The 22,178-nt window shown below is 37.0% G+C and overlaps 1 protein-coding gene across 1 annotated transcript in view; it reads left to right on the top strand.

The window, feature by feature from the left end:
- Positions 1-3,706: 3,706 nt before the first annotated feature.
- The window catches only part of LOC140237350 (tetratricopeptide repeat protein 13-like), a 29,657-nt gene continuing 11,185 nt past the window's right edge, over positions 3,707-22,178 (top strand). Inside the window, exons 1-11 of the mRNA XM_072317289.1 lie at positions 3,707-4,058; positions 5,761-5,882; positions 9,187-9,262; positions 10,765-10,901; positions 14,083-14,175; positions 15,521-15,637; positions 16,795-16,905; positions 18,840-18,922; positions 19,362-19,503; positions 20,413-20,581; positions 20,910-21,066. Coding sequence (XP_072173390.1) covers positions 3,707-4,058; positions 5,761-5,882; positions 9,187-9,262; positions 10,765-10,901; positions 14,083-14,175; positions 15,521-15,637; positions 16,795-16,905; positions 18,840-18,922; positions 19,362-19,503; positions 20,413-20,581; positions 20,910-21,066 — 1,559 coding nt within the window. The remainder of the gene's footprint in view (positions 4,059-5,760; positions 5,883-9,186; positions 9,263-10,764; positions 10,902-14,082; positions 14,176-15,520; positions 15,638-16,794; positions 16,906-18,839; positions 18,923-19,361; positions 19,504-20,412; positions 20,582-20,909; positions 21,067-22,178) is intronic.

Genomic DNA, 22,178 nt, shown 5'->3' with positions numbered 1-22,178 from the left:
TGATGATAGTTAGCCAATCTCTGATATGCGTCTTTTCTATTATGCATGATTATAATGTACATAATAAGTGAAATAACAATTATAACTTCTATTACCATGTAATTATATTTTACTTATGTACATGTTATAGATACGTGAAATCAAAATATATGACTCTCATCTCCTTCCAATGATTTCACCGTATATGTTTTGTAAGTCTAAAAACAAAAAATCTGTAATTTCATACCAGAGACAATGTACCCGTACCATTTCAGTCCTTCCAAGTAAGCACAAAATAAATGACTTGTTCTGCTCTTATGATCTCCTACTCTACAACAATTTTCAAATTCTGCTAATACTACTATGGTAAAAGTATGCATGGCAAGGTGTATTTACTCGTGATCTAAGCTCAAAATATGCTAATTATCATACAGTATATACCATTTAACTATACCAGTAAATATTTGTATCTGTGTGACAACTGATAACGTGATTATCAACAAAATTGTTTGATTGCTTATTCTTATGAAGAAATCATTCATAAATTTAAAGGCTGATAGAAATTCTGCAATCTTAACAATCATAGGTTTCAAGGGACTTATTGAGCGGACTGAAGGGGAAGTTTCCACACGAGGGAACGTTTACATTATTCATTTAGAATTGAAATTCAACGATCAAGTGCTGTATACCTTGAGCGGAATATTTGGAAATTTGCAACAACAAAAAAAAAAAGAAAAAAAGAACGAAAATGCATACAGATGTACAATTTTGATTATATTGGGAAAAATGCACAGTTGGCAATATAAACGGAAGAAAGTTGAAACAATGGAAATGATTGATTTACTATGGGGCAAAGCTTGTAACTCGAGAAAAAAACAACAACATAAAGCAATATTCAATTAACATAATATTCCAATTTGATATAAACAAGCAATTGATAGGTATGGTTGTATATATATATGAAGAGTTTGTTTGCAAAAACCGATAAGTCCATATTTGTCAAATGGAGATATTTGCCATTAAAGGTCAAGAAAAAAAAAATTTATGACAGAGACCGTACTTCAAAATCTTCTTCAAAAATGGACTTATCGGTTTTTGCAAACAAACTCTTCATATATATATATATATAAATTATGTATTATATATATATATATATATATATATATATATATATATCAATTGCTTTAACGGAACATAATGATGCTATAAAGATATAAAGCGTTCATAAAACCTGGTATAAGGTACAAGAAAATATCAACATAGAATAATATAACAATATCGTGGTATATGGACACTGCTCATTAAGCCGTGGGTACATGTATAGAACAAAAAAATGATGGTGACAAAACAACACTGCATTTAGTACATAGAGGTTGGAATGTAAAAAAAAAAAGAGAAGAAAAAGAAATGCGTGCATTGAGAGAAGACGCAATATTGTAACAGGAAAAAGAACAAAATAACATTACAGCACAATCAGGTGATAGAGGTGGAGGAGGGGGAGGAGGAGGAGGAGCAGAGATAAAGGAAGACAGGTCTGTGAACGCGCCATTCCATTACCAAGACGGGTGAAAGTACAAATGTTTCTTCACATAAACAAGTCGATTATCTTGTAGAAAGCATTTTTCCAGTTTATAAAATGTTATAAAACGTAATAAAATCTTAAAAGCTGTTATCTGGGTTATTCGATAATCTAGGTCCAAAACAAATTCGACGTGACAGCATTATTACATATAACATTGCAGGCCAAATTTTCACTACTGAACCAACATGTACATACTTATTTATTTATTTATTTATTTTTGTTGTTGTTGTTCAGAGACTAGACATTGCATAATGAACACACAGTCAACTACAGTATGGCATTGCATTGGCACGCATAAGTTGGGTGCACTTGTAGTATAAGCACCAGTACATATTTTTCACAGGGTGCTCAATGCCCCCCACAGGCTTATATACTAAAAAAAAACAACAACAAACAAACAAAACAAAAACAAAACAAAACAAAACAGTCAGAGGTGCTCCTAGTGCACTCCCAGCACCCCGGTCCCATCGATTCAAAGGGCCTGAAATGCACAGCAGGCCTACATGCAATTAAGTTGGTTGCTATCTGGCTAAGTGTGGACCATTGGTATTGTGATGGTTAGTTGGCCTGACTGAGTGCAATGTTTATTAGATCATTATTATTACTGCTGTTGTATACAACAATTTCAGCCGTCATATTGTCATAACATAGTTTTTGGTGAGTGTACATAAAGTGAAGAATGGCGATCTGTCAATGTGATATCGTTTCACCGCCAAGGCTGATGTGGATCTCGCAGGAGATCATGGCCTTCATACACATTTTGGAGACAATATCGCCAGTTTTGGGGCTCATGGAAATAAACTTGGTGAGGTTCATGACATACAGTATTGCAACTTTCATTGCAATGATTGGCCCTGATATCCTCGGTGTTTACAATAGTTTGCCATGATCCCGGGCCATTAGGACCTATACCAGGACGAGAGGATCAGGGTCCTCAGTTAGCTTGAAGCGTAGGATCTATAACTACATGCATTTATGGTAAAACCAATGTCATCTTCGAAAGCTATTAATTAAATCAATTCAGATAATAAATATCTTATAAAGCAGGATTCGACATTAGCGGTTGTCCTGGAAACTAAAAATAATTGATCGTCGAGCAACGCTGTGTGATTATTTAAAAAAAAGGTTAATATCCATTGGCGGCCAACTAAGATGGACTGTTATGCTTAATTCTTTTATTTCTGGCCAATATAGTAAATTCTTTATTCGAGCCACCAAAATTGTAGATTTGAAATTCCTACTGCTCCAAACGGGCCACCAGTGAAAAAAAAAGTTACCGTTGAGCCCTGCATAAATTAAGTGATAATGATTAATTAAAGTGTTTTCTTGTTAAATTAAAAAAACTCAAGCAAGCAATATGATTGTGACTACACGTCTGGTTAAAATGCTCACCAGTGTGGCCAGCGTAAAAAAAAAAAAAAAAAAAATGGGATTGTGTTGAGGCGGCCGAAAATTATGCTTAATTGCAATGAAATGATGCCATATCATTATCAAAGAAGAAAAAGGGGAAAAGCAATTATCTCAACAAATCGGCAGGCAAACAAACAGACAAACCAAAAACACAATTCTGGATTAACATTGTGCTGTCGACAAATTGGCTGACAAACAAACAGCAAAAAAAAGGGGGGGGGGGTAAATCGCCTAGCATAAAGCTGCATGCTGAAAGGTCAAAAATTACTAAGTATGCCAGAAAAGCATGATTATGCTAACTCTTTTGCAACAGTTACTGAGCTTACGTTGATTATATTGGATGTCAGCATAATACGCCCTACCATCTGAGCTGGAAAAAGGAAGAAAAAAAAATTCTCTTCTCTTCGGGTAGACGAGAGAAACGTTTACGCACGGTGCGGGGGTGTGAGCATCTATTAATGTAAGAGATCGGTAGACAGTGAGAGATGCATGTATTGTAGCATTGTAGCAAAATAGTATAGAAGCGCACTATGGTATATAGATCTACCTCATTTAGCTCTGTGCGGTACGCGACGTACCATTCGTACACACGGCGTAATCACATGCAGACACCCACCCGACGACCGGCCGGCTAAGCTGACTGAGCTGAGCTGTTGTAGGATGGCGACCTTTAAAAAGCAGACGCTATTGCATAATTTAAAACTCTTGGCGATTCTACTTGCATTGACCAGGGAAATGCAAGCTGTCAAAGTATCAGTTGCCCAGCAGCACCAAGAAAGTGCACATGCTCCGGTTCATATCAACTTCCATGTTCATTTAAACGCAAACAAGCCTGCTGTACCAAACACACATCAGCAGCAGTTCCAGTGCTCCGGTGGTGGTGGTGGCAAAGGGCGAACGGGACTCCCCGGTGTAGATTATGACGCCACACCGGTGCCCGCTCATGAGCTGCAAAAGTGGATAGCGGAGTTGGAGAAAATGATCGTGTCAGAAAATGTGGAGATCGAAGTACCTCGTACCATTTTGCTTGCCACTCAAGACGTGACAGTAGATGGGATCTCCGTATTACCAGGGTGTACTGACGGAAGTGAGTATCTTCCCTGTTTGTGTTCTTGTAGTTGTATACTCTTGCTGATGGTGTGATGACATTCCGACAAAACAGTGTCAGTAGGCTCTAAATAAAAATATGCACACGGCCGATCAATCCAGTCTCATGGTAGCCTGTTACAGCACATCCTTAATTAGAATGCTCACTGAATGATTAAAATGCGGCAATTAATGTGGCCAAAGCCAGTGAATTGCATGGTATATTTATGCACCGCATGGACTAATAAACACAGGTCATAGAAACACAGCAACCTCTACTAGATGCCAGGCCTACTTTACTACTGGCATCCACATGCTGCATTCAATCTGCATGATACCCTTGGTAAATCCAGAATGGCCGGATCTTACACAAATTGAGTGAAAGAAGAAGAGGGAGGGGAATTAAAAATGGCAAGCTCCAAAGAATACAGATAGTGTGGTTATGTATGTCTCATCAGTCATATAAATATGCAAATGAGGTTGGAGGCAAAATAGGGCAATAGAGTGCCATGCATACCAGAGGCCACTGTACTCTAGTCTTTATTTGTGATACAGAATCTTACAATTTACATACAATTATGTAGAGTCAAACCTGTCTTAGCGACCACCTGCAGTATATGGCCAATAAAATTCTCTCCAAGAGAAAAAGCGTGTAAAAGAGTCTGTCTCATGTGGTCACCTGTCCATAACAGCCTCTCTCCCCCCCCCCCCCCCCCTTGGGTGGCCGATATAGACAGGTTTGACTGTATATTTATAAGATATTTCTCTTCTCTCCCCTCTCCTTCTCTCTATATAAATCTCTCCACATGTAGATAGACAGAATGATCTAGATAGAGAGAGAGAGAAAGCTAGATTCATCTGAATCTATCCTAGAGTTGGATAGATTCAGAGATAAATGTACTACGTAGCATTTGATAATTTTAATCATATATATAGTTTTTATGATTTTCATAAATCCTAAAAGACTAGCAATTGACTATAAGTATACAATCTTCTAATCATATGTTATATTATAGGCCTACCATCAATTCATTTTGAGAAGTTGAGAGTGTGTCATTGATGGCATTGTGCGGATGCTGTCATGTTTCTTCATTCTACATGTGTATGTTTTTAAAACTATTAATAAAGCATAAGCTATGAGCACCTCACAAGACTGTTTCTTACAGTTTTTAACAGATTGAAACCAGAATCTATACAGAATAAGTCAATAATTTGGCATATTACAAGAATTGTTTTACAAACCTGAGCAATATTTTGAAGTGGTATGTGTACAAATGATATGTCTGCCTGAAAGTGTCTCATTCATGTTAAAAAACAAACAAACAAACACACAAACACAAAACACAAGAAGCCATTACGGCTTTAAAGCTAAACTTATGCTGTGATATTGTGCAGTTGTCATCACAGTTCACAAGCCATCTCACAATGCATTTCTGGCATAAATTAGAAGCTGGTAATTGCATATACTGTCACATGGTGACAATAAGTGGACAGTCAGTTTTGTATTCACGGTGATTTGCATCAAGTGAGTTTTTTATGTCAAATCTACGAGCTTTCATGTCACATGATGATCAGAAAGGAAGTACAATAGAAAAATGAAAGAGTATGAATTTCAATGTTGATTGAATGTTAAATGCATTGTCGATGGCTCACCACTTGTAAACTTCGTGGTACATCACTATTTTCTCTTCATTTGCCACCAGGAGGAGGGGATCCACTAGGAGGTGGCAAGGACGAAGGAGAACTCCTGGGGTTGTGCGGAGCCAAGCTCCCGGAGCTGGGTGGTCTCGGAGCCAACAACGAGATTCCCATCACCCAAATCAGGGTGAGCACTTTGCTTCTCTGTCTCTGTCTCTTTCAATGTCCTTCTCTCCATGAACCAAGGTTTATTGTGATGTAATAATGGTATATCAGCAGGCATTATGCTATATACATGTATAGGCTCAGCAATAGAAACTTCGTGATAAGTCATAAAAGCATTTGAATAATGTTCATTGAAGCACTGCGAAGCGAAGAATAAAACCTCATCAAAATTCATCTTTGCATGTCTCCTTTATTTCACCACCATGAAACCCCTTTAACTTTCAAAAATATATCTGAAGTGGTTATGTCATACTCCACATGAATATTTGGGAAATATACTTCAGTGATTTGTTTGATATTATTAGTGTTTTCTCATTTGGATCAACCATGAAAAAGGATTTCTACTAGTATTCTTTCGTGCCACAAGTCTGCTGTTCTGTGAATAAAATGCAACAATATGTAATTGCTTGTCTGTATACTCCAGACTCACTATCGTTAGAAGTTTTGTGTTTCCACAATTAACAGTTTGGTCAAAATTGGCACAAACAAACCACCATAATGATGAGAAAATGCTGGGAATGCACAAACCTATGAGTGAGGCAGGTCTTCCTGATGCACATTCATCTATTGTTCATGATTGCGCTTGTTATGCGTGGTCTGCTTCACTGTAACTTTCAGTTTCAGGGTCCCTTTCAGGCACTGAAGAGTCCTGTTGTTTCATGGGTAGCTTTATGATGAAATTTTCACATCAAGGTTGACACAGACTCCAAAGATTCATCATCTACTGGTCACAATCCATTTGGCAAAGCCATGTTTTTGTTGTTGTTGTTTTTTTTTTAAAAATCAATATGATTGCATTGACCAGATTCATTGCTGCTGGATTTTCTGAGAGTTAATTGTATGACATTGTGCACTGCCCTGTATATCAGTCCACTGCCATTGAGTTTATAGTGCAAAGGATGAATAAGTGATGTCTCATGCCAGGTTGAGGAGGAAGGAATATGAATTATACTGCGTTGCCATGTAATAATACCCTGTATATGGATAGAACGTGCTCTGTTGATCTGTGCCATGTAATTTGTGGGGTTTTCATTTTTGTGAATTTGCCAAGTTTGGTACTACACTGTATAATTTGTGAATTTAGCAGCATGTAAAAATGTTAACTCTGTCTAATCCCGACATGTTTACATAGTATTACAAGTGCAACTCATGGATATCACACAAACTTGATCATGCGCATATCTTAAGTGATGCTATTTTTGTGTGTACTGTACAAGTGGATATTTTTGTGCTTGGCAGAGTAAGAAGAGTTTCGCGTGTTTTTGATTCCACTGAATCAAGACATCAACTACTGGAACACATATCAAGCAAAAATGTTTGCGTGCTTTTATTTTCGCGCTAGTTTCTGAATGCGTGAAATGCGTGAAAATCTCAACACCGCGAAAATGTCCACTTTTACAGTATTCAAGCACAGTATTAGTACATTTTAACTTGTAAATAAGTAGTTATTTTAGATACCACGGGTGCATATTTTTGGTTTCTTTTGTTTGTTTGTTGTTTGCTTTTATTTGAAGATTACACACTTTTATCTTGTATATATGAAGTTCTCTTGTTGGTTATCAAGGTTAGGGCAATGTACTCATTAATCCCATCCAAGGCCTGACATCTTCGGTAGCCCATTTGGTCCACCAAAATCATCAAATGTCATTTTTGGTGGCCCGAAATAAAAAAAAGAAGAAGAGAAATAAAAAAAGAAGAAGAGAAATAAAATGAATTATTAAAGCAATAGAATAAGACAATAAACCGTGATTATTACAAACTGTAAAAATTGGCAGTTTGGACAAAGCTAGTGCTTCAAATACCACATATATATAGGCCTTACTGTGACTGTTAAAGAAATATAGCACAATTAGAATTTTACTGCATTATGAATGGGACAATGGTTTCAGCTAAGGCCATGAGAGGGCCAAAAGAATGTAGGCCTATGGTTTCTGTTTTTAGTGTGCCCTCGTCTGCTTTATATTTTGCAGCCTGTCGTGGCTTGAATGACTCGAATCCAAAAACTTTAAATGCTGTACGTCCCTTAGTTTCAATTCAATTGGGCACTATTCTACACTTTGGGATAGCCTGAGAGCGTTAGTTTTAGTAGAGGGGCATAACTACCTTTAGCTAGATAAAATCAGGCTGTGGAATTTTACAGTGAAAAAAATAAATGTTTGGCTGAATTTGCCAATTTAAAAAAGAAAACAAAAAAAAGAAAAAAAGTTGGGCCATGAAGACTAGAGGTGAGATGGCAACACTGATCATGGCAGGCAGCTTAGATGTATGTAGCTATCAAGCACTGAGCCACAATCTATTCCCCCCTTTTTTGATGAGAATTAATTCATAAAAACAATGAACACACTTCTCTTTCTTTGATGGCCCAATTAGTCCACCAAAACATTTTTTTTTTGGAATAATGGTGGCCCTTGGTCATCTACTCAACACCATTGTTGAGGCTTGATGTAATACCACATACTGCCATGGCTATGATTTCATATCAACTTATTGATTCACTAATTGTCTTATCATGGGATACATACAAATGTACATTACCTTGTATACCTACTTATTGATAAATTCTCGGTATCACCTGTGCGTGGGTGCCGTGAGCAGAGCAGCATTTTAGATGCATTATGGGATAGCTCAGGGGACAAACTTGCCCCGGTTCTGGCTGCATGTGCACTCGGGTCACGTTCTGTCTTTATCGAATTGGTATTTTTTGTTGAAGATTTCTTCACTTTCCATCATGTGACCAGCACATTGAAGCCTAGCAGTAGTGAACCATGACTCTAGTGACCGCAGATCAGTAAAATTTAGAAACTTTCAACTCTTTTAAATCGGAATTATAGCCAAGAAAAAAGGAGTAACAACGTACAGACAAATAACTCCATTGAATCATATGGGAACTGCGACTCGCGTGAGACAACCAGAAGCGAACAATGGCACCAAGGAATCCCACAGTGCATCTGTGACAGAGCTCTTCAGCGTGTGCAGAAGTTTTCTGTGCATTGGCGATACCGAGAATTATGTCATCATTCTGAGCACTATCCCTCTCTATCTGCATATTTTTGCATACTTATATATTTTGTAAAACAATAAATTTTTGCGTGCATTTTAATTTTGTGAATTTCGTGAGAGCCAGTTTTGTGAAGTTAAAATGCACACAAAAGTTCTCGTCTGCACTATATGCATTGAATGCCAGTGGCGATTTGCGAAAAATTTCATGCCGTGAAGATTTCTTACTCTACAGTCTAATTTTTTTCTTCTTTATCTCCACGAGGCAGATTTATGCCAAAATTCTACATAAGGAAGACATGGTACCTTTTCCAAGTGGCGACCCTGATCAGGACTACCTCCTTGGTAAGACAATAGAACTTTTCAGGATCACAATAGAAATGGTAGTTGATATTGAGAAAAAATGGTACAACTGTATCAGTAATAATCATTCTTGTATTCATGATCACTTGGCAAAGACTTTATCACATTGTCTTCCCCATATTTCTTCAAATAAGGAAGGGGTGTCTTCAGCTTGAGGTAATGTGTTGTAGATTCTCAAAGCAGTGTTTGGGTGAATCCTTGACATGAATTAAAGGTCCTGTTTACCTTTGGGAGCAGTGATTTATAAAATGTTCAAGATATTACATTTGATTCTTGTGTGTAGGTCAGTTGTATCACAAAACCTCCTACAATAAGAATTTTGCAATAGAACCTAAAATATACCGAGATATCTCAATATTTCTCAATAAACAGTATCTGTAGACGGTTTAGTCTGGAAGCATTTTTATTACAACCATTGTTCACATTTGGTATATTTACCAATACTAAACATTGATTTCTACTAATTCTAATTTTTACATTGGTTGTTTGTATCCCTAACTCACATTTTGGAACTATTTTGAAGCATTGATGCTGGGTTTTTATTTCATCTGCAAATGGTAAATTATGTCTTTAACTCGTGAATGAGAATTCATTTTTGAAGGAAAGAATCAGGAGGAAGTATCGTTACATGCAACTGATTGGGAAAGATTTTTTTTTTGAGTAAAACCAGACAAATTGGAAGAGAGTTACGATGACATAAGGTCAATTTGTCATTAAATGATGAGCCGGGAGTATTTCACATTCCCTTGTGTTATCACTCAACCATTGCATTAATAGTGTTTGCATCATTCATTCGTCAGTTTCTATTGAAAAGAAACCATTTCCATTACTCTGCTTCATATGCTAAAGACACGTTATGTTCCCACTCATCTTCAAACATAGAAAAGTCAATTTATTTTGAAAAATGTAAGAAAAAATTTTCATTGTGCTATTCCAGTACAAATGACCATACCCTCAAGATGGCTTATACATGTAGTTTTAGTTGCAGTGGATTGACAAATTGGATTGCATTGTTTTGTTCAATATTTGTTGCTGTCAACAGGGTTCCATTCTGAAGGTATCCTTACATGAAGGATGTATGAGTAGCTAGACTTAGTGTAATGTGAGGAGGATCAGCTTGAAGGAACATTCACACAATTTTTATTTGTGATGGACCTTACATAAGCTTTGGTGCTATCATTCACTCACCGATAGCCTTGTGTTGTGTTGTCGATTTGCCCTGATATCATTGCATAAAATTTACAATGTAGTTTTGTGGCAATTACAATTTTTTTTAATGTTTTGAATTGTGATCTGATGATTTTGATGTTTTTGACCAGTGATATGTATTGTATTGGGTTTTGTCGTGAATTATGAGAAGTTCATTTCTTTTCAGTCAAAAATTGTGCATCGATAAAAGGTAAATTGGACCTTACAAAATTATAGATTATGATTCATATCAGCATATGATTTTGATGCTATTTTAAAAAAAACTTTTTTGATAGGGTACTGCATTGTTATGCTGAATACTGGACGAGAGCATATGGCGGTGGATATACTGACCACTGTCATTGGGAGGGATCCCAAGTTTGTTGGGGCGTACCATGCAAGGGCTGTGGCCTATGCCAGAATGGGTCTCCAGGTGAGATACAGTACATGTACATAGTATGTAGAGCTCTGTCAGTGTCATAGATGAAATCCTGTTTAGCTGGACTGAAAACCGGCTGGCTGTTAGTTATTACTGTGCCCAAACAATCATATTTGGGGCCCCCATCCCACATTAACCGTTCCATAATACATTATTATAGCTCTCAGCAAGTTCATCGTTCTTCTACTTAAGCATTATATTTACTTGGTATTTTTCTTGCATATTATTGATATTCTACCTCAGCATGGCAAAGGCAAGAAAATAGCATATATACCGCAAAATGATTTACATTCAAATGTGATCTTTTCTTTTCTAGTTCTCCATATCCGATCCATTCACATTCCTTAGCTTGTTACGGTTACAGCTCGTTATTCCGAAGGTTCGATATTCCGAAGGCTCTTCAGTCCGAAGATTCTTTATCCCGAAGGTTCGTTTTTCCGAATTTCATTTTCGGATGAACAAATCTTCGGAAGAACGAACCTTCGGAATAACGCCACAAATGTTCGGATTAACGAACCCTGTTTCATTTTCGGATTAATGAACCTCTAGGTATAGGGAATTTGCGTGTTTCGGATTAACGAACCTTCGGAATAACGAACCTTCGGAATATCGAACCTTCGGAATAACGAACAGCCTTTGCTTGTTACATGGGCATGCAGTCAGACTTTCTGTACAATTGTCGATCTGTTTTCAGAGTACTGAGCAACTCTATGCACACTCTTCATTTCAGTAACTTCACTTGTAATGTGTGTCTGCGGTTACTATGCATTTGTTGTATCTTTATATGGGTATTTTGGCTTGTTTTAGAGCGATGTGCACTTGATATTCTTGTATGATGAAATCAATTTAGTATTTCATAGATATCCTTTATTTAGATTCATTACCTTAAAGCAAAACAATAATGTTTAATAGAGAAAGAAATAAGGGCAAATTGAATTTGGAATTACTTTATTTTCTACCAGCAAGTGCATGCAGAGAAGAGAAAATATGCTAGTGATAATTAGACACAGAAACTTCAATTGATATGCTGCTCATAAACCTTGCCCCCTCAAAACAGACAGAATTCAGGAAGTTTTCTCCTTCACGTACAGAAGGTACAGTTGTATAAATTCAGTCTGGGAACAATTAATAGCATTGTGAATAAACTGTGAGCATTATTCAAAATGAATGTTTTTGTATGAACTTGTGGCACAAATCATTTCCAGTTTATTCAAGAAGTTCATGTTTTTGCTCATTTGTGGTTTGTGCATCGACTGTGTATATATAGCATGTATTCATTCACACAGCATGGTGGAAACACTAGCTGGGTTCCATGAGCTTATAATTTGTACAGGTCTTTGTGATTATATTTTTGTTTTGAATCACAAAACCTCTCAATTCCCATGAGATCCCACCAGCCACCTTCTGAGCTGGACACGGTTGAAGGTCAGAAGCAACCAGACCAAATGGTTGTTCCCACTGTTCTCTAAGTAGGAGTTGAACATGCTTTCAAAAGAGTACCATGTTGATATAAGCAGCCCATATGCACCATGTGTGTTTGTTTAATAGTACTATTTATTATACACACAGAGAGTTTAGCATATGAAAACTAACATGTGCTTTTATACTACAGTAATATAACCTTATGTACCTTATGTACATGTACATTCGCAGCCTTGTCATTCAGTTTTTGCTGAAATTGTCTTCAGCAGAGATGACAAGTACAGTGATCGACTTCATGGTGTAAATCTGCTATAACTAGGAGGTGTGTCAATTCTGACTTAAAACAAAGTCAGCATCCCATAGGGTTTGTGTGGTGTTCTGGCATTCGATTACCTTCGAAAGAAAAGCAAGCACACCTTTCTTCTCCATGATAAAGATGTGAAACTCTTTACCAGTAGTCATCTTCTGCAGGACATACCTGCTTTTGTTCAAAGGATTTGGTTTTGCCTAGGTAGACTTGGTAGCAATAAAACTGGAACATACAATTGTGATAATATTTCTTTCATGCAATCAAAAAACCAAAGTACTGTAAATAATGATGTAATTAACTACACTTCTTCTTTTTTTTTCAGCTAAAATTGGTCAAAATTCAGGGTGCAATTTATACATCATTTCAGAAAATACATGCTGCATGTCTGCATAGTGTCCAGACAGTGTTCACTAATGTGTACAAACTACCAATCTCAGCTTGCCTGTGGATGGTTAGAATAGTTGAATGTTCAAATAAAGACACATCAGAAATATTTTCATCATTTGAAATTTAATGGCGCACTGCAGAATTGATGTAAGCAACACTGCTTTGAACATCCATGGCAAGCCATTCAACATACATAAAAGCTAACGGAAGAAACATCATTTTGGTGGGACAATCGTTCTTCTAACGCACTCTCTACCCTATCTAGAGCCCAGATATAATCTCATATTGACTGTATATCACTTCAGCATCATTATCAGGTACTTATCTTTTTTTTTTTTTTTTGTTAAAACATAAACAGTTTAGGGCCTGTGGAAATCAATAGGGAAAAATTGTTTTGAACCTAGCTGCAGTTGAGACTGGTGGTATGATAATATTTCTTTCATTTCATTGGCCTCAAATAAAAACAACAATTTGGTCATTTTATATATCTGAGGTGTTTGTTCACTCCTGCAAAAAAGATTGTTTTATCACTGCATGGGGAAAATCGAATCAGATGTTCGCGAAGGAAAATAAGAAGAGGTATGCCCAGGCAAATTTTCTGTTCCCCTGACAGCTGAAAAAGGGGGGGGGGGGTGGTGTGTGTTTATACATGGGTGCCACCAGAAACCAGCATGAAGACAAATAAAGACACACAAATTCTTATACATGTCATATTTTCCACTAATAAATATCTTGATTCTGCAGAATTAAACAACGCACAAAATTCATCTTACCCAGCCAAGTGCAAAAATAACCACTTTTACAGTACACTATCATTTACGGTAGCATCATTTTAAGAAAGATTACCTAGCAATACTAATGTTTTTTTGTTGTTTTTTTTCAGATAGAGTTTGTTGGTGTCTCATCCATATCTCCTAATATTTTGAAAAAGTCAAGAGGAGTTTTGTCATTGCTGAGGTGATAATAAGGAAGATACTCCACATGCTGTCCTTCTCCCTTGAACTTTGCTTGTTAAATGTATTTTCTTGTCATGTTCTTGTTCCTTGCACCCATCAGCATCCAGTGAATGCTGCTTTAGCCATACAGGACTTCAGCAAGGCCATTGAGCTTGACCCCAAAAACCCTGTTAGCTGGGAAAAGAGAGCAGAGGTAGGCATGATGACACTTGGCCTCTATCTGTAGTTGTTTCTCTTTATAGGCTGAGTTTGGTAATTTCCTGTGAATACCACAAGTAGGTAAGGTTACATTTCTACAGGCGTGGTGAGGTGTTGTTCTCTTTATGTTTGCATTGTCATATTGTGTTCTTGCGGAAGTGAGTCATAAAGTTTCATGATCAATAATTACCTGAATCATATGAGAAAATGCATATTGATAGTGATTGATACAGCACATGTAACAATTAAAAATACCAACCATATACAAGAGATAAGAATAAAGAGAGAAAAAAAAGCAATTATAATCATACATTTGACACATTCCAAAAATCATCAAAGTGCACAGGAAATAATAATGTCATTTCACCCCACTTCTATAGGCCTGCTGCATTCTACAAGTAGGAGGGTATGTGCAGTGAGAATTTAGTTTCATTTCTGCCAGTTATTCAGATCATTATTGCATCATGATTACTAGTAACTGTTTGAATACACAGCCACATTTGCTGATTGTGTTATCAACCTCTTTATCAGAGTGGGTCAGAGTGGGTAATATGTCTGTGATGAGGTGTGTATGGGATGTCTGGATGATAACAGAGTTTGTGTATGCACGTGTTTTGTGGTAGCGTGGCAAACATTTTCTTCACCTTCACAAGTGACCCTTGAATGTAAGTAAACTGTTCGTGTGTATTGACACTGCAGAAACTGCCAAAGGTACACAAAAGGGCAAACATGCGTGGGAAACTGCATGAATGAAAAAAAAAAAATCAACCCTTATGTGCACTGCACAAGACCTTCAGCTATCAGACTCACGTTTCTTAAGTGACAAAACATTGACATTGTATAAAAGAGGAGAAATACCTGTGCCTTATTTCTGCATGGCCTTTTAATGAAACCATACTGTACTAACGATGCATACCAGTCATGGTGTTCAGGATGATAACTCAAAATTATGATAATGATAATGATGACGATAATAAAAGTAATGATAAAAGAATCAGCAGCAACTGTAATGACAGTAATGATCTCGACAATGATAATGATGATGATGTAATTATATCCCATAAAACAAATTACCATTGAACACTTCAATCTTATGTATGCATGCAGTTGGAGGATGAAGTAATGAATAAAACAGGAAAATTTGATTGATGTAGCATCACCATAATATTTGCCTGTCATGGATGAAGGAGTTTTTATATTATATACTGGTACATTCACTGCCATAAGTCACCTCACTGTCCTTGACTTCAAGGATTTTAGGGGGATGTTGTATGTTGTAAACTGATACCTTTGATGGATTGCCTGTCAAAATTCCTGTTCTCACATTTGTTTTGTGGCAGATTTTCACCACCCAGGGCAGAAACAGGGAGGCCTACACCGACATCTCAAAAGCCCTTGAATTGCGGCCAACCGCAAAACTCTTCAAATATCGCGGATACATGATGTTCAAAGAGGAGGTATGTATTTCATTGGCTGTTTGTTGTGCTGTATATTGTAGCCATATTGAAAATAAGCTCAGTGACCTCTGCATCGGTGGACGTCTATAAGAATTGATTCCTCAATGACCTTGCTGAAGTGCAGGATCTAACAGGAAGTGAACACAAGATCTAATGGAAACTCGCAATGGCAGAAGGGCCCAGACATACTCGGTGTATTCATTCTGTGGGACTGACCCATTTCAATCAGTCGGTCAGTCAATCAATCAATCAGTCAGTCAATCAATCAATCAATCAATCAATCAATCAATCAATCAATCAATCAATCAATCAATCAATCAATCAATCAATCAATCAATCAATCAATCAATCAATCAATCAATCAATCAATCAATCAATCAATCAATCAATCAATCAATCAATCAATCAATCAATCAATCAATCAATCAATCAATCAATCAATCAATCAATCAATCAATCGTGGAACTCCTGAGATCCTTAATCTCAATCTTTCGAGTAGTCCTCGTCCTTCTTAATCTCAGCATTGTCTTGCGTCTCCTGGAGACCAGTGTCTATCCTGTTACAACACTGTGTCATCCTGCTCACCGACGCATCTGCAAAATGATACCCCTTTCATAAACTCATCCTCCTATTATCCGCATAAGAATAATGCGGACAATTCAATAAAAAATGCGTTCACAAACTCTGAAAATAATCCGCATTATTTTTACGAGCGCCTGTACTGAAAAAGGCGGATAATCGTCATGGTGACTACACACGTCCCTCCTGCGGGAAAGACAGGTGACGTTTGACCGCACCCCGGCAATTATCCGCATTATTTGGGTTTGCGTTCATAAACTCAAAATCTGGTCGCGATGCTGCTATTATGCGGATAATAGAAGGGTCGAAATAATGCGCATTATTCTTTCCCCGCTCCGATTTTACGACCAAATGTTGCGGATATTATCCGCATTATTGAGTTTATGAAAGGGGTATTAATATGCAGAATAGTAGCACTATTTCATTTTTATTGGTAGGTTCAATAATGCCAATGATGTTGTTTAAAGATAAAATGTCATGCCTTACACTAGAAATTTTTCACCCATTAGGATATTGTAGGCAATATAAAGTCATACTACCCAACGTGCATGTCAGTGTTCTTGTTTGTTTCTCTGCAGAAATATGTTGCTGCAATGAAGGACCTCATGGAATCTGTGAAGCGGGACAATAACCAAGTGGATGTGATGCATCTGCTGGGGCTTTCCCTCTACCATCAGGGTAAAATTCATGTGAGTGCAGAGTGGTTTCAATTCTGAGCAATTAATGTGCCCTGGCCTGGGCTTAGCTGGTACTGTGATTTATGTAATTGTGCTGTGTGATTTGCCAACAGAAAGTTTACTTGATGATTACCAGCTTAAAGTAGTCCATTATTTTATGAAAAATTGCTGTGGGTGTGATTGTGTTATGAATAGTTTACAAGCAATTCCCTTTTGTGTGAGAGGTCGCCTCATTGTTACACCATGCATTAATTTCTGATGCATTTCATCGGCTCTCAGGTCTAGATGTAACACCTGTCAACTGTCTGGGAAAAAAAATTAAAATGTTAATGTACTACTTGAAGTAAAATATTGTCTTAAAGCGCTTCTCGCTCATTCATTATTTTAGTGTCCTTTAATACACTGCTCTTTGTGCCTGTAGCAGTGTTTCCATGCAATGTGCACATTCTACTTTCAGTTGGCTCTATGCATTTGGGGCATCAGCGCAAATCCTGTAGCTCTTGTGAGACTGGAATATCGTAGAGTGGTGGCTAAAAAAAAATATGGATTCAGTGGTAAAACTTCAGGGGGAAAAAAATGTGACTGGATAAAGTTCAAGCAGTTTATCCACAGTTGCTAACTTTCTTGTAGTGTGTAACACAGGATACAGCATCCACATTTTTTATAAACAGCAAAACTCACTGTGTTCTGAAAAGGGACTGCTAGTGTAGTGCTTTGAATTATGTGACTAATGGCTTTTGACATAATGGCATATCTTGCATCAGTCTGTGATAAACAGCACACATTCATGTACGGGTACTTCATTAGAAGTATTGTCACTCTGTGACAGTGACATAAGGCTGTATGTACCTGCAGATCATACAGATTATTTATTATTTACTGGCCTTATTTGGCATATATTTTGTTTAAAAGCAACAACATGATAAAACAGGATGTGTCTAGCCCTGCATATTTCATGCACTCAACGACTTCCCTTATATTTCAATGAGTTTAGAGCAAATTTAAAACAAAGCTCTTATGATGCTCATTTTTTTAAATTTACTTCAAGCATTTTGATAAGAACAAAATCATGCAGACTCAAATGAAGAAGAAATAGGAATGGAGAAGTGGAAATAGATCCAAAGTTTAAATCAGAACTGTGTGCTTAAAGGGATGGTATAATTATGGTTGAGATTGGGGAGTCACATTTCAACTTTTTGTGAGATGATTAGAAACCACTTATGAAATGTCAAAGAGCATACAATTCAAGAGGAATTTAAAGTTTATTTGATGAGAACTGGTTTTGAAATGGCCGAGATATCCAAAAAACAAAGTAAAACAAAGTGGTCCTAATAAATGGGTTGAACCTGTTACTAGGACCTCCTTGTTTCTGGAAATGTCAGCCACTCAAAAAAAATTTTCATCTAATGAATTTTAAATTGCTCTTTCAATTGTATGCTCTTTAATATTTCATAATATGTTCTTCATTATTTACCAAAAAAAGTTGGAAACCTGAGGCCCCTCTCAACCAAAGCTATACCATCTCTTAAACAGGCTCTGTATATATTTCTTGTTGAGAAATTTTCAATTTGTCTGTTGAATTTGTCTCAGTCATGCATCGAGTTCAGACATATTAATTTTGTGAAATGAATACTGTGTAGTAGCTTTGAGATGTAATAAAACAAAACAAAATCACTTCAGAGGGTACTTAAGTTGTATTTTGAGAATAACAATATTGTCATGATCTGTTCTTTTTAATGTATTCCCATTTACAGTGCACATTGAGTAGGATTTGTTAAGTTTTCTTTTGAAAGAGGGAGAATGATATGGCTGGATTTTATTCATTATTATTATCATTATCATTATTATTCATTGATTTTTGTTTTGCTTTGTTTTTGTTTTTTTGTTGTTGTTTTTTGTATCTGACATGTTTGCAATTCCTCCCGTCTTTCCCCCTTTAATCACAGGAAGCCATCAGGATTTATAAAAAGGCCTTGGAGTTAAAGTCAGATTATGTTGACCTCTTGCGAAGTATGGCCCATGCATACAGGTAAGGACATTGAGCACGCAAGTAAGGAGAGTTTGGTAGATATCCACTGCCATCAACCAATCAACCACATAATGGCAAATAGGGTATGACTGCTTCAGCGATGACATAATGCATGTAGGTCTATGGAATATGCTGTGCCAGTTTTAGATGAAAAGTGGAATTTTTCATTAAATATCAGGAAGTTTTAAACACTAATTGACACATGTACTGCCTTTTTATCCTCTTGTTGGCAAATCTAATATCAGAAGAGAGGGAATGTAGTTAGAGCTCTAGAGGCAGCATCAGACAGTTTATGCAACCATATGAAAAGGTTATTTTTGCATATAGAAGTATGGCAGCAATTTTTCAACATGGCAAAAAAAAGAAAGAAAAAAAAAAAAAGGCTGAGCTATTAGAAGGGTTAATGTGGTCTTGTCTTGTCTCTAATGTGTGTGAACAGAGAGCTTGGGGAGTACCACAAAGCCCTGGATTGCTTCAACAAGGCTCTGCACATCGACCCTGAACACATTCCCTCCTTCCAACTCAGGGGCTCACTGCTCTACCACGCTGGCAAGCCCAAGGAAGCCCTGGGCGACTACAAGGTACCTGTCTTTCCAACTCTACTTGTCAGATGTTCAAATATTAGGATATTTTTCATTCTGAGTAAGAATGCACAAGTGTTGTTATGTTTCTTCAGTATCTCGAAATCTCTCTTCAGAGAATTACAGATGAGTACTTATTACGATTTGAATTGCAGTTTTGAAAGACTAGATATTATGTATGGTTGCTTAGAAGTATGTTGTGTGCTAGTCACCACCATGTTCTATGCAGTCTGTATGTGAAGTGAAATAATTAAGAAACCATTTATTCCCATTAGTGTGTATTGTATATCATTCTACTTTTGATACGCTTACCAAGAGCATTATATTTCCATATATGTGAATCACACTGGTAGCATTTTTTTTTTGTGGGAATGAAAAGGGCAAAACAGATACAGTGCTGTCAGCAATATCAGCATCTCAAACACCAATTTTTTTATAACTGTATTAGATACGATGATATAGACTGCCATGATTATGTTGCTGTAAATGATGATAGATATGATAGCTAATAAATTGTGAAGTTGATGACTTTATTGATGATGAAGATGATGATGATGATTAATGAAATTAATGATACTGAAGACAATAATAGTGATGTCATGGCGATGATGAAGATGGAGACAGTGCAAGATGGTCATTGTTGATTTGTCATTTTGCTCTAGTCATTGTCATTATCATTCATTCATTCAGTCATTCATTTATTTTCAGTATATAAAACATGCATGCATAATATTGTTACAAAAAACGAATATGATATAATAATGTTGCAGATAAAACAGAGTTATCAAGTAAAATGGTTAATGAGAAGAAAATGTGGCCTTATTTCAAAACTGACCCTAGGATTGTCATGGTTGTTGTAGACACAACGCCAAATATTGCTCTGTTAATACTGCTTTGGTCTCCCAAAAGATGTGCCTCGGGCTGGACCCGGGCAATGAGGTGTGTCGCTACATGAAGGGCCTGTGTCTTGTGGCCATGGGCCAGTACTACGAAGCAGTCAAGACGGTCACACAGCTCATGGTCCAGACTCACGTCTCAATGGGCTGGCTGGAGTATGAAAAGGTCAAGTATATCAGAGGTGAGAGGTCAAAAGTTTGGTTTTGATGGGTTCTCATTCCATTTTGCAGCTTGGTCATTCAGTTTGACATACTCTCTCATGCGGTCAGTCTGCAATGTTCATGGTCTGATGTGTTATGGTCTGTACGATGACTCTCACAAAGATATGTATTATAGCATGCAGAAGGGAAATAATATTTTGCTATGATATATCATGTATATTTTATTTGTTTGTTTGCATGTATTGTCTTAAAGATGGAGAAGTATTTCTAAATTCACTTAATAAAAAAAGATGCATTCAAAATTGTTCTCATATATTATATATACCATTGTTTGCTTTTTTAATGCAGAATTATCCAGATATCTCCATGCACATTTGGACACCCCTTTTAATGAGTATAGTATGGATCAAGACTTGGATAGCAACTTGAAGGACAGATGGGTGAAAAATCTTCCATTTCAGTCGGAGGGGTACAGAGAAATGGCAGGACTAAGTCCAGATATAAGGTAAAATGATTATTTTCAAGGGATGCATAATTTCTTTTCCCCCTCTCTCTTTCTCTAGGATATGAATGAAATTTAATGGAAAAGAAGAATTTTTTTTCCTCCTGTATTTAGCAATAAAGTGCCTTTCTGTAAATTTTGTAAGAGGAATTTAGCAAAAGATAAGGTTTCTTTTAGGTGATTAATTTTTGTATTAAAGACAAGGCGTCAATGAGAAGATTGAGCATAGTGACAGAATTGATCATGAGATTCCATTAAATTCTAAAATATGACACATGGTAAGATCAAATGTGACCCGCTACAACAAAATGATCCTAAAGTCGGGCGCGGTCGATTATTTGAAAATTGCATGACACAATTCCCTAATCTTCCTGCTTTAAATTGATATATAACACATCTTATAAAAATAATCGGCTGCGGAGATATCAATGTTTAAAAGAGAGCATGTCGAGACGTCTGGGAAATCACTGTTTCAAGAAAAGCGCCCTAAAAGTTCTCATTGCGAAGCAATCACGATCAAGGGACACGCAAGTCAGTATTCACCTCCGGACAATAGAAAGTAAGCCCTAGCAACCCCCAAAATGCTCATTCAAACAGCAGCGTCTCCTCACCGACCAATCAGTGACCAGGATGCATAGCGCACCCCGCTAGCACGCACCAGTCGACTGGGCAGTGTGCGAGCTTCACGCTTCGGTTAGCGGCAAGCAGCAAACTGACCAATGAGATCACTCTGGCTGTTGTTAGGGGCGGAGCCTACGTGTGGCGCTCAATCCAAATGTTCGAACCCGTTTCTGCTTCGTTGAAACGCCAAAAAACATGGCCCAGAAAAACGCTATTGTTTGGTCTTTCCTTTAATCATTTTCCTTCAAAAATTCGACAGATGATAGAAAACATGTCAGACTCTAATAATATGTCAAATTCAGAAAATCTTAAGTTTTGACCAATTTTGATGCTTTGACTTCAAACTCAATTTTCACGGCTTCGACCGCGCGCGACTTTAGGACCATTTTGTTGTAGCGGGTCACAAATGTTGTCAGAGTCTTTATATTGTCATTCAAATGCCAGTCTTATATCTTTTGTATGCTTTTTAGTTTACTCAACCAACTACTGAAATA

This window comes from Diadema setosum, chromosome 1 (assembly GCF_964275005.1).
Source record: "Diadema setosum chromosome 1, eeDiaSeto1, whole genome shotgun sequence".
In the NCBI taxonomy this organism is placed as follows: Eukaryota; Metazoa; Echinodermata; class Echinoidea; order Diadematoida; family Diadematidae; genus Diadema; species Diadema setosum.
The sequence above is the reverse complement of the archived record's forward strand: the minus strand, read 5'-3'. Positions and strand labels throughout refer to the sequence as shown.